At 37.9% G+C, this 17017-nt stretch overlaps 1 protein-coding gene across 1 annotated transcript in view; it reads left to right on the top strand.

Moving 5' to 3' along the window:
• The first annotated feature begins 287 nt into the window (after positions 1–287).
• The window catches only part of LOC139762903 (protein FAM91A1), a 45621-nt gene continuing 28891 nt past the window's right edge, over positions 288–17017 (top strand). The window contains exons 1-6 of the mRNA XM_071688144.1: positions 288–670; positions 2626–2710; positions 8529–8738; positions 12172–12353; positions 13122–13225; positions 13385–13544. Of these exons, the coding sequence (XP_071544245.1) occupies positions 599–670; positions 2626–2710; positions 8529–8738; positions 12172–12353; positions 13122–13225; positions 13385–13544 (813 nt within the window). The 5' untranslated portion in view covers positions 288–598. The remainder of the gene's footprint in view (positions 671–2625; positions 2711–8528; positions 8739–12171; positions 12354–13121; positions 13226–13384; positions 13545–17017) is intronic.

Here is a 17017-nt window from a genome sequence, read left to right as displayed (position 1 = left end):
ATTTTGAGATATTATGCAATTTAGGCGAGGAAAAATCAAGAGGAATTAAAAAAATCACGAGAATGGGGAAGTGTGCTATAGATGGCGGTGACCTTGGAGTGTAAACCCAGGAGGTGATCCTCCTGCCCCAGGATCCCACACACACCTCGCCCATTCACCCTTGACCTATTACCTCACTTGACCTTCTCTCTAGCATACCTGCATAGAAACTTAATGAAAGATACATCCCATGACCCGAATATACAACCAGTCATGACTGAAAGTATATAACAATACGGTGGCGCGAAAGTTATTAGAGTGATTCATACATAAATATTTAAGTAGATCATATCACATGACCTTCATAAAACTAAATTAAAGATATTAAATGAAAACACGAGAGAGTAATTTGAAAATGGAAGGTGTTGGAAGTTGATGGAGGGAATTGAGGGAACAATGGAGGATCGGATGCTGTACCAGAGCCATGGCCGTCCCTCCGCCGCCTATACTTCCATCCACATAAACATTGAGGGACATTTAATGACATTTTTTCATGTGACAGACAACTGGAGGCAATATGTAAAGTGTCTGCCGGGACGAATTCCACTCGGAGGCAGCCATGGCGTCCGAGATCGAGACGTTCATCGCCCAAAACTGCACCTGGGACAAACTACCTGTTAACGTCAAGCAGGTGAGGAGACGTAGATGATCTTCCTTGATAAAACTATTATTTTTTCACATTTTCATTTCACCTGTTAATGGAGACTTTATTTCCCCCTGAGCCTCTCTCCACACATGTCCAGGGGAATTAAAAAGTATGATCATGAATTAATCTCTGACAGATGGAGAGTTCATGATTCTTTAAGTCAACCTTTTCTTCAGACATTTAATTACAGAGACTATGCTAATGTTAGACAATATATTAGAATAATTAGTCTTTAATGACACCCAAGTATTTATTTGTTTATTGTATGATGATTTTATTTCAGGATAAGATATAGTAGAGTATGAGAGACGAAGCATTGCATTGGAGTACGTAATGTCTTCTAAGTAAACCTTCAAGTTTAATTACGAACAGAAACTTTGATTAATCTAACTTAACCTAACCCAAACTAACCTAACTAATTTAGGAAAACCTCAGGAGAGGAGGGAGTGATTCTTCTTGTGATCCGATATATACATAATGTTAGTACGGAAGGTAGTGAGGATCATTAAGAAAAATATGGGGTTAATTCCCGTAAAATTGGAACACTTGTCATCAGTACGCTTATGTTTATGTTTAGGAAAAAGGATTTAGACCAACTCTGCATAATGTTATGTATTTTATTTTTCGTGTCGAAAGATGGTTGGATTATGAAGATCAAAAAAAATTTTGGATTCCCTGATGCTAATAGAAATTACCAGAGCCTGCGAAAACTATACCTGACTGAACCAGGATTTATCGCCATAATTATTAATGTTTTAGTTGAAATTTACCTGATCCACTCGTGAGTGATGGACAAAAAATGTAGACAGTTAATTGACTAACTGCACTGCTGATGTTGCTACTAGTAGCCCAGCCTCCGCACAAGTAGCTATGCTATGTGATCCACAGCAGCAGATCTCATTAGTGTTGGAATCATTTGCAGGGAAAGTTTGGTAACGTTCATACGTTTTCACTCTGCAGTGGTAACAGCTGCTGTTTTTTTAGCCCTTTCCCTTTACATTTATTATAACAAGGTTAAAGGCATTCTCTGAATCATACAGCTTCAGCCAGAAATACTTCTACTAAATTTAAGAAACGTATTGGTACCAGTTTCATCTCGTTCCATAATGAAATAGAGTGGCAGGGCTAGGATGATACTTTACCCTGCTGAATGGGACTTAATTGTCGAACATGACAGGTAGAGAATGGATTCAAGCAGATGCAGCCTTTCTTCATCTGTTCTTAGTGCTACCTCACTTAAATGGCAATCAAGCACAAAACAAAAAATTTGACTGGAATCATCTACGTGATATGTACAATAATTGACATGAGATGGTTTTTAAATGAGAGAATAGATTAACTGATTATGATTATGGTGAAAGATATGCTTTGTATTTTTATTCATATATCTTCTTTGATGAGTAGTATTTGTTTTTAGTCATGATCAAAACAAGATAGTAAAGAATTGCATTGCTTGATATTCTATCAGGTTACTGTTATCAGTGGTTAACTAATCAATGCTGTCAGATGCTTGATAGAGGTGCATGACCTTTATCTGAAAGAATAAGTTTCCCTTCATAGTCTCAGCTACGAACAATGTAAGTTCATTCATATGTTCATAGGGAAACGTTACAAAGAAGTGGAAGGAGTTGGTTTTACTCAACAGAAACTGTAACATCATAGAATATACGGTACAATCGCATGATTAGTTGATTACGATTTTTCTGAAATATTGTGCATTATTACCAAAAGTCCGGGTATCCATCTTTTCTAGTTCTTCAGTTTGTTGCATGTCCCAGCATTATTAGGTTATTGGACTTTTAATGTAATAGGTTGTTGGAATATCATTATATGTTGAGATTGATATTAGCTTTAGACAGCATTTGAAGAGATCATTACGCTTTTGTTTTCAGTTTATTGTTCTAAAAGTACTTTGTCTTAACTACGAACTTTTCTTTCAGCTGTTAGGAAACTCTCAGAAGGAGTATGAGAAACAGGTTGCAGAATACAGTATCAAGACCCAGCAGCGATACAGGGGAAACCTGGGTAAGTAGTGAAAGTATGGGGTGAAACAGGTGATGTGTTAATGGTGGAGGTAAAGTATCAGTGGTGTACTTAAACTACTGGTTAGTATAGAAGAGCTACCATTGATTTAGGTGATGCTGTGACAGTTAAACAGGTGCTGAATAAGTTGTATGGATGGTGGTGTAAGTGAAATATCATTGTAATAGGTAAATCATGCAGTATAAGTATGAGAATGTGGTATTTTTGATGTACTGAAAAATTTACTAACATTTCATGTATATGTACATACTAGTGCCATACATCATGAATATACAGTGTAAACGAAGGTGTATAAAACAGTGAAAAAACAGTAATATTGGTATAAAACGGAATGTCTTCACTTTCATGATGCAAAAGCATAAGGTAGACTAGATCTGTTTTATGTGGGTGTCACGAGGAACACATAGGGCTGCAGAAATGGTGTTAACTCTGCCAGACAATTGATTACTTTAGATGAGTGATTACAGCGCTTACCAGATTTGTAGAGTTATGCTGTACTTTACGAGTGTAGGTGAAGTATGTTTGTGTATTAGAAGTGCTGCAGGGATAGATATAGTGCAGTATTGATGATACAAAAAAAGACTGGGTTATATAGAAAATGTACTAATGATGTAAAGTGCTGATAGTGTAGTTTAAGTATTTGATGGTTTGATGGAATGACTGATAGTGGAAGTGAACAATTGGTGAAGTATTAGTCATGAATAAGAAACACTGCTGGTATAGGTTAAGTGTTAGCAACGTGAAGTGTGCTCTATTCAGCTTTGTAAGAACAGATGAAGTAATACTGAATTAGATTTAGTAATGTACAAAATGTGACAACTGTATTGAGGCAATAATTATTACGTGTAAAGGTAAGATATGAAGAAAATATTTGAATTACAGAAATAATTTCTTTTCTGTTTGGTTAACAAGTTGCAGTATATGATTGAACAGTAAATGATCATGATGAAGGGTTTGTAAACTTATTGTTGGTGAAAAACAAGTTGGACCTATTAAGGGAATTAGTGTATAAACCAAAAATGTTGCACTTATATACTGTGGAAAGTTATAGAGAAAATGAAGGAAGCTTGTGCAGGATTTTTGGATTTTGAAAAGGCATATCATAAAGCTTGTAGGGTACAACTTTAGAAAGTTCTGACTTTGGATCGTATGGAATGCTTGTGAATGTTGTCAAAAGAATTGATAATAGAAGAACAAAACATTCCAGTTTAAGTCCCATAAGTAAAGTATTTGTGTTGATAACAATAAAGATATAAACACTGAAAATGATGACTTTGTACTATTGGAACTCGGTGAAAGGGATAATGATTATGATGATCTAAGTATTACTAAAGCCAGTTTAGAGACAGTGGGTTTTCTCAGCATTTTTTAAAAAAAGAGATGTCTTTGACCAAATAGGAAAATAGTGTGGGAGATTATTTATGGTTGACATTAGAAACTTTAAAAACAGAGCAACTAATGGATGTTGAGGGTCACATGGCGAGTGAAGTAATGTGTCATGCTGAAGTGGCTGCTTTGAAAGATCAACCTATCCTTGTTGTTACTGTGCAAACAGTTGTTTCACAATGAATTGTGGCCAACAACAATTTTAGATAGAATATTTCTCAGTATTGTCCTGATAAGTATTGGTGATCTTTAGAGACATAAAAAGTTGCTCTCTCCCATATCCATGTTCCTGACAGCCCACAGCCTGCTATTACATTTTACATTGATGCTATCAAGGTAAGATTAAGATTATAGTATATTTCTTTTTGCATGATAATTTTTGCTCTTTTGTTTGATACATTTTTCCTTATTTCTTTGTACCAAAATTATTTTTAAGTGCAGAGGGCTGATCGTGGTCAATTTTGCTTGCCACGGAATGAGTTACAGTGTTTCTGCTTGTTCACAGTATGGAGTACAGGAGACAGCTAAAGCTCATTACTGTTTACTTATATAGAGTTCTAGTGTCTATTCCCAAAGTTGTTAGAGGTGGAGAGCCTGCCATGTTTTAACATTTTAACAGTGTTGTGTATGGTGCAGGATAGGGGCTTTATATGGTAGGCTGCTGAAGTATAAGGTAGGGTGAGCTTTTTATTTCTGTTTAAGGGTTGGTTGTCAGTTGTGAAGTAAGTTCGATGGGAGGGGTCATGTGTTGTTTGCTGCAAAGAATTGGGTGCTTAGCATCTTTAGATGGGATTGTATGGAGAGTATTGAACTTGTCTTATTGTGTATATGTTCTGTGTTTGTGAGTGCTCTGCTTTGTATGGTTTGTAGTTTGTTCCATTTGCTTTTGAAAGGTTGGATGAGCAGGCAGGTGCAGCAGATGAATTGTTTGGTTAGGACATTGAGGGATTCTTTCTTGTGTATGAAGTTGGTACAGATAATTGTTCTTAGATATTTTTGTTTGTTTATGGCCTCTGTGTTGATATTTGATGAATTGGAAGTGAAAGTCATGTGTGGTGTATGTGATACCAAGTATTTTGAGAATTTTGAGTGGGAGTAGTTGGTCATTTGGGGTTGTGGGAGGGTAGGTGTTGGATTCATGTATGTCTGGGCTTAAGAGGGTGGCAGTGGATATCTGTGGGAATGTTGGCTCTGTGTTTAAAGCGAGCCACTGTTCCATTTTTTTGACATAGTGCTACTTGTTTGTTGTTTGCTTGTGTAGTGTTAGGGTTTGTGATGTAATTGTGATGTAATTGTGATGTCATGTGCATGTGAGAGGGCTTTTACCTTGTATGTTTTTAGGATGGAAAGAGGTCAATGTACAAAGAGTTTGAAGAGGGTTGGGGAAAGAACTGCTCCATGTTAACTCCATTGTAGAGCTTGAGCGGTATGGAAGTAAAACATTTGTTAAAGATTGGCTTAGGAACTATTTCTAAGATTGGCGAGTCACTTTTTGTCATTTTTGTGGAGGTGTTGTTAACCCTTGTGTGAGTGTGTTAGTGGATAGTGTCAAATGCTTTGTCATTGTTTGCTGCCACTTGTACTCTGTAGGAGGTTGGTTTTGGCTCGGTAAAGCTATCCAGGATATGTTGTGTGAGGTTTATGTGCAATGTGGTGTTGAAGTGATTGGGTCTGGAGTTCAGGTAAGCTGGTGAAGATGGGATGTTTTACTTTATTGTACGATGGATAATTTTTTTGAGGAGTTTTGATATTGATGATTGAGGTTATATGGGTTGGTAGGTAGAGGAGTTCAGTGGTTTCAGCATGGGTAGCATGCTGGCAAGTCTCCAGTTGTTTGGGAAGTACTAGACATAAACACCAAAAAGAAGTTTAAATAATTCAAAACTGGTGATCTGTACGATGCAGAAGTTTAATGCAGACCAATCAAAACTTATGTTGTCCCTGTGGCATTCAAGGTAAAGAAAGTTTGATATGATTTGTTGTAGGCATTAAATACATTTTGATATGATTTGTTGTACGTATTTAACACACAATCTTACTCTGTTAATGTGTCACCTGCAAGTTGACCCATTTTTTCACTCGTCTGTCTACCTACACTAAAGTTGATGTTGATGGAACACAACTTCATGTTTGTGGAAAGTCAGGTTAGACTGGTCGAAGGCTAAATTTCAACTAAATTTTGTCTTTGCCAAGTCTTGGAATCAGTGTTGCTTGGATAACGGATCCATATGTTTAGGCACATGGATAACCAACCTTTCCTATCATTCTTAGGCATCAGAATTTTCTAGCATGCATAAGAATAATGTTAGGATACACCCAAGTGTGTGTGACTGATATTGGTGGCTGTAGAGGTTGACTGTCACCTGAAATTTTGAATCAATATTTCTTGATAATGCAAGACAAGGAGATGGCCAGAACCTTCCAAAAGTCTTCTTTCACTGGTATTAGATGTACTAAGGCTAATTCATTGTTGATTCTACTTAGACTTTGCTGAAAAAAAAGTTCAGACAAAACTTTTAGATGAAAGATTGTATGACTACAGTCTTATAACTCACTTTTATAGGAACAAATGTTGGGTGCTGTACTTTTTAGGAACTTTTCTGTTTATTCTGAGGACTTTGTGAATAGAGAACGTTAGTCTAAGCTTTAGATTCCATTGGGTAGTCCGGTTGGCTTTTCTCATTCCCATTAAGTTTCAACCTTCGCATTGGTTTGTCGTGTATAAAGAGAGGCTAAAATCATCGTTGCAGTTGCCCTAGAGAAAAAAAAAATAACTTTATCCTTCAAAATTGTTTTTCATTTTTAAATCAGTACATATAAGGATTATCTTTACATTTTAATCTAAACAGATTCTTGCCAGTAATTTGTGACACTGGTGTATTACTAAAGACAGTATTCCTGGTAAATTATATGGGAGGGTATTGATTGAGAGGGTGAAGGCATGTACAGAGCATCAGATTGGGGAAGAGCAGTGCGGTTTCAGAAGTGGTAGAGGATGTGTGGATCAGGTGTTTGCTTTGAAGAATGTATGTGAGAAATACTTAGAAAAGCAAATGGATTTGTATGTAGCATTTATGGATCTGGAGAAGGCATATGATAGAGTTGATAGAGATGCTCTGTGGAAGGTATTAAGAATATATGGTGTGGGAGGCAAGTTGTTAGAAGCAGTGAAAAGTTTTTATCGAGGATGTAAGGCATGTGTACGTGTAGGAAGAGAGGAAAGTGATTGGTTCTCAGTGAATGTAGGTTTGCGGCAGGGGTGTGTGATGTCTCCATGGTTGTTTAATTTGTTTATGGATGGGGTTGTTAGGGAGGTAAATGCAAGAGTCCTGGAAAGAGGGGCAAGTATGAAGTCTGTTGGGGATGAGAGAGCTTGGGAAGTGAGTCAGTTGTTGTTCGCTGATGATACAGCGCTGGTGGCTGATTCATGTGAGAAACTGCAGAAGCTGGTGACTGAGTTTGGTAAAGTGTGTGGAAGAAGAAAGTTAAGAGTAAATGTGAATAAGAGCAAGGTTATTAGGTACAGTAGGGTTGAGGGTCAAGTCAATTGGGAGGTGAGTTTGAATGGAGAAAAACTGGAGGAAGTGAAGTGTTTTAGATATCTGGGAGTGGATCTGTCAGCGGATGGAACCATGGAAGCGGAAGTGGATCATAGGGTGGGGGAGGGGGCGAAAATTTTGGGAGCCTTGAAAAATGTGTGGAAGTCGAGAACATTATCTCGGAAAGCAAAAATGGGTATGTTTGAAGGAATAGTGGTTCCAACAATGTTGTATGGTTGCGAGGCGTGGGCTATGGATAGAGTTGTGCGTAGGAGGATGGATGTGCTGGAAATGAGATGTTTGAGGACAATGTGTGGTGTGAGGTGGTTTGATCGAGTAAGTAACGTAAGGGTAAGAGAGATGTGTGGAAATAAAAAGAGCGTGGTTGAGAGAGCAGAAGAGGGTGTTTTGAAATGGTTTGGGCACATGGAGAGAATGAGTGAGGAAAGATTGACCAAGAGGATATATGTGTCGGAGGTGGAGGGAACGAGGAGAAGAGGGAGACCAAATTGGAGGTGGAAAGATGGAGTGAAAAAGATTTTGTGTGATCGGGGCCTGAACATGCAGGAGGGTGAAAGGAGGGCAAGGAATAGAGTGAATTGGAGCGATGTGGTATACAGGGGTTGACGTGCTGTCAGTGGATTGAATCAAGGCATGTGAAGCGTCTGGGGTAAACCATGGAAAGCTGTGTAGGTATGTATATTTGCGTGTGTGGACGTGTGTATGTACATGTGTATGGGGGGGGGTTGGGCCATTTCTTTCGTCTGTTTCCTTGCGCTACCTCGCAAACGCGGGAGACAGCGACAAAGTATTAAAAAAAAAAAAGAAAAAAAAAAAATGATAAAATTTAAAAAAGAAATCATCCTGTTTTCCAGTGCGACAAATTCTTAAGAATGAACGGAGTTACTATGAAGAGGTGTTGTCATACAGCCGGTCACACTTGATGATGTACCCTTACCACCTGTCAGATGTGGTAGTGAAAGGACTCCGCGTCACTCCCTTCCAGTATTATATCTCCATTCTCACAGATATTATGTCTGCTGAAAAAAGTTATGATTCCCTCCCAAACTTCACTGCTGCAGATTGTAAGTATTATCATTGGTCCTGGTCTTGAAAGTTCAGCCCTTCCCCTCAGATGTCACAAACATTTGATTTGATATGTAGTATTATGAGAATTTTGTACGTCTAAATAAAATGTTTATGTAAGTTTGTAGTAAAAGTACTTGTATAAAAGTAAAAAATATTAACTTCGAATTGAGATAGAGGAATTTCTTATTAAGAGAACTAAATTAAAAGCATTTAACTGTCCAAGAATCTTTTTATGAAGTTTTATAGCCAATAGAATGAGAATGAATGAAAAATGAATCATCATTATTCAAGAGCCTTTATATAAGGCTTAGTAACTAGTAGATTGAGAATGAATGAAAAATCAGATGAATCAATAGCATCCAAGAGCCTTTTTTGAGTATTAACAGTTACAGTGATTATTCAGTGATTATTTCAAGAAATGCCTGATGTTTAATGTGTTATGACCTAACAAGAATTTATCTTCATTACATATCTCTCAGGAATTAACTGAATGGATTCACATTAAGTAGTGTTTAGACTTAATGATAAGAACCTTTGCATTAACCCCTACATCATCTGTCTGTTCAACTGAAGGAAAAAGGAGGTCATGGTTAGAAAATTATTCTTTTATCTTTATATATATGTATATTTGTTGCCACATATGCTCTTTACTAAAGCTTCTTGAAACACTGAGGTTGTGGTGTATCTAACACTTCTCTCATTTTGTTCCTCTCACACCTGTTTAGCAACTACATTTTTAAGCTCTTCATATTTTCACCTCACTTGGATAAGTTTTGTGTCACCTTCTCAACCAAATCTGTCATCTCGGATCACTACTGAGTGTTATCAGCTGCTGCTTTTAAAATTTGTATGTGTCAAGTGTATCATACTTTCCAAACTAATGTTTCCACTTGCTAATCTTATCTAGACTAACATCCTTTACACAAATTCCATTTTACAATGGTGGTAGTGATCCAAGCAAGAAAGTTTAGCTTGGTCAGATTCTTGACATGATTTGGTGACTCGTCCAAAAAACAGCATACCAAGAGTTTGGCAAATCTGCATCAATGCTGGCTTGAACCCATGTCTTATGATTTTTGAGCACAGCATGATACTTCGATAGCCTTAATCATCTGATCAAAAACCCACTTCTGAGAGTTGTGTTCTGCTTGTCAACCCTCTCCTGTAATAACTTTGTTTTATGAACATCAAATTGTCATTTTGTTAATGTGTTTCATGATTTGGTTTGGAGAGAGAGACTATCATGTGGATGTATCTGTTTGAGAACTGAATACTGAGAGAATACCATTTCTAGATTTAGTTGTTGATGAGACTCATTTACAGAGAAGATATATTTAGGTTTGAGGGCTCAGGAAATGAGACTGTTCTATAGATGAAATTATGTTTGAGAGATTGGTGTAGAAAATATTGTCATAAGTACATAATATGTTTAAGAGACTGATGCAGAATTACTGCTGTATGGATGTTGTGTTGAGCTGAAAGGTTCATTTGGTGTAGAAAATATTGTCACAAGTACGTAATATGTGTAAGAGACTGATGCAGAATTACTGCTGTATGGATGTTGTGTTGAGCTGAAAGGTTCATATATAGAAAGAAAAGAACCCTGTCTAATGGAGAATATGCTTCAAGATGCAGATTTTTCTTTATTCTCTTTAATGAAGCAACTATTGTACCTTTATTTAGATAACATGAATGTAGGTTTGCGGCAGGGGTGTGTGATGTCTCCATGGTTGTTTAATTTGTTTATGGATGGGGTTGTGAGGGAGGTGAATGCAAGAGTTTTGGAAAGAGGGGCAAGTATGAAGTCTGTTGGGGATGAGAGAGCTTGGGAAGTGAGTCAGTTGTTGTTCGCTGATGATACAGCGCTAGTGGCTGATTCATGTGAGAAACTGCAGAAGCTGGTGACTGAGTTTGGTAAAGTGTGTGAAAGAAGAAAGTTAAGAGTAAATGTGAATAAGAGCAAGGTTATTAGGTACAGTAGGGTTGAGGGTCAAGTCAATTGGGAGGTGAGTTTGAATGGAGAAAAACTGGAGGAAGTGAAGTGTTTTAGATATCTGGGAGTGGATCTGGCAGCGGATGGAACCATGGAAGCGGAAGTGGATCATAGGGTGGGGGAGGGGGCGAAAATTCTGGGAGCCTTGAAGAATGTGTGGAAGTCGAGAACATTATCTCGGAAAGCAAAAATGGGTATGTTTGAAGGAATAGTGGTTCCAACAATGTTGTATGGTTGCGAGACATGGGCTATGGATAGAGTTGTGCGTAGGAGGATGGATGTGCTGGAAATGAGATGTTTGAGGACAATATGTGGTGTGAGGTGGTTTGATCGAGTAAGTAACGTAAGGGTAAGAGAGATGTGTGGAAATAAAAAGAGCGTGGTTGAGAGAGCAGAAGAGGGTGTTTTGAAATGGTTCGGACACATGGAGAGAATGAGTGAGGAAAGATTGACCAAGAGAATATAGGTGTCGGAGGTGGAGGGAACGAGGAGAAGAGGGAGACCAAATTGGAGGTGGAAAGATGGAGTGAAAAAGATTTTGTGTGATCGGGGCCTGAACATGCAGGAGGGTGAAAGGAGGGCAAGGAATAGAGTGAATTGGAGCGATGTGGTATACCGGGGTTGACGTGCTGTCAGTGGATTGAATCAAGGCATGTGAAGCGTCTGGGGTAAACCATGGAAAGCTGTGTAGGTATGTATATTTGCGTGTGTGGATGTATGTATATACATGTGTATGGGGATGGGTTGGGCCATTTCTTTCGTCTGTTTCCTTGCGCTACCTCGCAAACGCGGGAGACAGCGACAAAGCAAAAAAAAAAAAAAAAAAAATGTGCATTTGAATTATTCATGCTGTCTTCATTACTCTGAGGGATACTTTTTTGATAGATTATTAGATATATGTATGGGTTTTTAGGTTTAAGATCAATTGACTGATTGCTAATGGAGGCACAGATATAAACAAAGAAAAGAGATTGCACTTTCTCTTTTTATTGTTGCATTCATTGGCTACATCCAATCACACTCTTGCTGATGGTTAACCACACAACCTTGATCTTCATGATATCTTACAAATAATGCTATATCCTCTCAAATTTCTTTTGTTTCCTTTGGTGTCAGTTTTCTCAGTTTTTTTTTGCTACCATACTTTTACATCCTTCTTTCATCCTTTAAAACTTTCGTATGTAATGGAAGTAAATGTTGCTCATTTGACATAGGTTGTAGATTAACCAACATTCACATTTATTCAGCATATGGTTTTGAGTATCAAATTGAGTACCCTAACACTTCAAGGCTTGAGGAGTCTGAACCAAAAAGCTTGGAAAATTAACTGTGCTTATTGCTGTTTGTTATGGGCACAGTAGGTGGCATGTATGTAAAGTTAGATCTATTTTATGTAACTAGAGAAAGCATTAAGAGGATGAATTGTTTCCTTTCAGGTTTACGTTTGTTAGGAATTGGCCGAAACCAGTATATAGACCTAATGAATCAGTGTCGTTCCAGCAGAAAGTTGTTCCGTAAAAAGAATGTACGAGACTTACTACCTGCATTGCCACATGAGATTACTATAGAAGCATGGTGGATGGTATGTGTTGGATGTGTTACAGAAGAGGACATAAAGGTTAGTGATATTCATTAGCATAATTTCATGCAGTCCATGTGAAATTTAGAAGAATTGGTTATGATGTGCTTTCCTAGGCATTTGGTGAGTTCTAGGCTACTTTATGTATGAATTGGAGACAACATCATGAGGAGTAAAACATACATTATGTTTGTCCTGACATAATATTCACAAAGTGCATTTGCTCCGATCTTGTTGCGTATTGATCATCCCATGTTAAAGATGTGCTTGCAGCTCATCTCTAAGTTTTTCTAGATTCGTTGGATTTTTCTCCTGTGGTTAGATATGAGAGAAGATTAGGCATACATCTTTGAAATTTATTCCTGTTGGTAAGAGACCATCCCTTATAAATGTTAGTGGGGAGGAGTTTTACTTATCATGAATGGGACTTCCTCAATATTTGAGAGTTGTCGTTGCGTTGCCTAAAGATGTCCGGTGGAGATAATTAAAGTAGTAGTTTGTCATGGCTCATTCCCACTATTTCCTCTTTTTGAAAGTTTGTTATGTTATTGAACATTCTGAAAACATAAGATTAGATTTTGAAGGAAGTTTGGAAGAGAGTGTATGAAAGAGGAACTGCCAGTGATTACCAGACAACACAAGGGTTTCTGCTACCATTGATGTTTTATTTATTGATCTCTTGCATAATCTTTATGTTCTGCTGAAATTTACTGTATTGAAGAGTTGTCCGTAGGGCAGACTGATGGCCTAGTATGATGTAGCTTTCAACTAACAAACTTGTTAGATCTGATTTTCCCAACATTTCAGAGCCTGGTGAAAGAGAGAGAAAAAGTCGTAATCGACTCCTTGATTGATGTTGGGTCACAGAAAGCAGGTGATTTGGATAGAGAATGTGTGCATAGCCTCTATACGTAAGTAGATGGGATTATTTTACCATGAAAGACTTTTAACTGATGTTATGATACATAAGCTGAATGTATTTGACAACAAAGAAATTATGTACCCTATCTAATACGTATAAGTAGTATCTCAAATTAGTATTTTTTAGAGATGCCCTTTCCACCACCTAGGAAGGGATTGGTGTACCTAGATGTGCCTATCAATGACAGTGATTGCATTTCGGTTCCTCCACTTGAAGGCTTTGTCATGAATCGTGTACTTGGGGACTATCTGGAGAGTCTAATGTACAAGATTTTTGTGTCAATTGATGAGCATACTCCTGTTTGTGAGGTAAGATCTAAGCTCTTTGATTTAAACTTTTATCTCTCATGATGAATACTGTATGCTAGTCTTGCCTTCGGGTAAAATCCCATCATAGGTACTTGTAGCTAAGTAAGTAGACTTGCTTTCTGTCTCACTCTCATACAAACATACACACATACATACATACATTTTGGAATCATTTTTAATATTTTGGTGAGGAAAAATAGTTCATTGATATGTTAATATCCTGCTTTTATTATGCTGATTTATTTAATTTTGGGGGGAACTTAAGGAACTTTGGGATTGTGATATCCAGTGTATGTTACACTTTTAACTTTATTAGTAGAGATATGTTTAAGATAACAATCATCTACAAGTTACAGAGATCATCTCCAAATAGGGTTGTCTGACAACAGCTCATCATATTTAAGTCTAGGGTTATTTATATTGTTAAGATACTAATGTCATCAGTATTCATCATATATGCATCCTGGTTATCATCTGCATATTATGCATTCCAGCAAGTTCGTCTGTGTTGACGTTTCTCATATATTTTGATTACGAACCGCTTCCACGCCCTCAGATATTGAAAACCCAAATGCCAACACTCAGAACATTTGCTGAAAATTTACCTGTTCCTTTAAAGCATTTATTCAGTCTTTCATCTTTCATGAAATGCTAATTGTCAATAAAGTATTAAGGATTGTTTGCTCATGAAGTTTACAGTGTATATCCAGACAAATTATTAATTAAGCCCCTGTTCTATATTTTTTTTTATGCTTGATTGCCATTTCCTGCAGCAGCAAGGTAGCACCAGGAACAGACAAAGAAAGGCTGCATCCACTCACATCTGTTTTCTAGCTGTCGTATGTGTGTATGAGTGGATGGGTTATTCTTCTTCTGTTTCTTGGTGCTACTTCGCTGATGGGAAACGGCGATCAAGTATGATAATGATAAAAAGATATATAAAGCATTGTATTCTGGTTAACTTAACAATTGTCCAAACTAATAACAATATGCTTGCTGTATATGGCATGAAACTCATTAATCATTAACTAGTTTGTAGTACCAAATACATGAGATAATTTCATGGTTTTTAGTCTTTAGTTATAAAGGAGAATCTTCGTGTGGCATTGTTCTAATTTTCTCTTCCTTTGCATTCATATATCGTCCAGAGTGAGGCATTGATGATGTAGCTCATTGATTTGTTCATAGTTTTCAGGATGATAATTTTGAAGATGCGATTATTATTCGTTATAGTATAAACTGTAAGTAGAATCACCTAATTTGAATCAAATAGAGTCTTTAGCCACAAATTTTGTATTTATCATAATTTCAGCTTTTATATGTGTGTTCATTTTGATTTATCCTTGGGGATAGGGGAGAAAGAATACTTCCCACATATTTCCTGCATGTTGTAGAAAGTGACTAAAGGGAGCAGGAGCTGGGGGCTGGAAACCCTCCTTATCTTGTATTTCAATTTCTAAAAGGGGAAACAGGAGTCAAGCAGGGAGTGCGCATCCTCATTGAAGGCTCAGATTGTGGTGTCTGAATGTGTGTGGATTAACATTAAGATGAGAAAAAAGGAGAGATAGGTAGTTTTGTTTAAGGAAAGAAACCTGGATGTTCTGGCTGTGAGTGAAATGAAGCTTAAGGGTAAAGGGGAAGAATGGTTTGGAAATGTCTTGTAAGGAAAGTCGGGTTGGTTAGAGGACAAGAGCTAAGGAAGGAATAGCACTACTCCTGAAGCAGGAGTTGTTGGAGTGTGTGATACAGTGTAAGAAAGTAAATTCTAGATTGATGTGAGTAAAACTGATAGTGGATGGAGAGAGATGGGTGATTATTGGTGCTTATGCCCCTGGTCATGAGAAGAAAGATCATGAGAGGCAAGTATTTTGGGAGCATCTGAGTGAGTACGTCAGCAGCTTTGGTTAACAAGACCAGGTATTAGTGATGGGTGATTTAAACGCGAAGGTGAGTAATGTGGCAGTTGAGGGTATGATTGGTGTACGTAGGGTATTTAATGTTGTGAATGGAAATGGTGAAGAGCTTGTGGATTTGTTTGCTGAAAAAAGACTGGTGATTGGGAATACCTGATTTAAAATGAGAAAACATAAGTATATGTATGTGAGTAGGAGAGATGGTCAAAGGGCTTAATTAGATAACATGGTAATTGATAGGTATGTAAAAGAGAGACTTTCAGATGTTAATGTACTGAGAGGGGCAGCTGGAGGGATGTCTGATCACTCTCTTGTGCAGGCGAAGGTGAAGATTTTTAGAGGTTTTCAAAAAAAACCAGAAGATGTTGAGGTGAAGAGAGTGGTGAGAGTAAGTGAGCTTGAAAGGAGACTTGTGTGAGGAAGTACCAGGAGAGATTGAGTGTTGAAAGGCAATAGGTAATGACGTTAGGGGAGTGGGTGAGGAAAGGGATGTATTTAGGGAAGGAGTGATGGCATGTGCAAAATATGCATGCTGCTTGAGAAAGGTGGGAGGTGGGCAGATAAGAAAGGGTAGTGAGTGGTGGGATGAAGAAGTGAAGTTGTTCGTGAAGAAGAAAAGAGAGGCGTTTGGACAATACTTACAAGGAAGGAGTTCAAAGGATTGGGAGAAGTATGAGAGAAAGCCACTGGTGGCTGATTCGAATGAGAAACTGTAGAAGTTGGTGACTGAAATTGGAAAATTGTGTGAAAGAGAAAGTTGAGAGTAAATGTGAATTAAGAGCAAGATTATTAGGTTCAGTAGGGTTGAGGGACAAGTTAATTGGGATGTAAGTTTAAATGGAGAAAGATTGGAGGAAGTGAAGTGTTTTAGATATGTGGGAGTGGAGTTATCAGCAAATGTAACTAAGGAAACGGAAGTGAGTCTCGTGGTGGGGGAGGGGGCAAAGGTTCTGGGAGTGATGAAGAATTTGTGGAAGGAGAGAACATTATCTTGGGAAGCAAAAATGAGTATGTTCGAAGGAACAGTAATTCCAACAATATTATATGGTTGTGAGGCATGGGCTACAGATAGGTTTGTATGGAGGAGGGGTGGATGTGTTGGAAATGGAATGTTTGAGGACAATATGTGGTGTAAGATGGTTTGATTGAGTAAGTGATGAAAGGGTGAGAGTGATGTGTGGGAATAAAACGAGTGTGGTCGAGAGAGCAGAAGAGGGTATGTTGAAATGGTTTGGACATATGAAGAGAATGAATGAGGATAGGTTGACAAAGAGGGTATATGTGTCAGAGGTGGAGGAAACAAGATATGGGAGACCAAATTGGAAGTGGAAGGATGAAGTGAAAAATATTTTGAGCGATTGGGGCCTGAACATGCAAGAGGGTGAGAGGCGTGCAAGGAATAGAGTGAATTGGAACAGTGTGGTATACCGGGGTTGACATACTGTCAGTGGACTGAACCAGGGCATGTGAAATGTCTAGGGTAAACCATGGAAAGGTCTGTGGGGCCTAGATGTGAATAGGGAGATCTGGTTTCGGTGCATTACACATGACAGCTAGAGA

This window comes from Panulirus ornatus, chromosome 45 (assembly GCF_036320965.1).
Source record: "Panulirus ornatus isolate Po-2019 chromosome 45, ASM3632096v1, whole genome shotgun sequence".
NCBI classification, from domain to species: Eukaryota; Metazoa; Arthropoda; class Malacostraca; order Decapoda; family Palinuridae; genus Panulirus; species Panulirus ornatus.
Note: the sequence above shows the minus strand (reverse complement) of the source record. Positions and strands in the feature narration are given on the sequence as shown.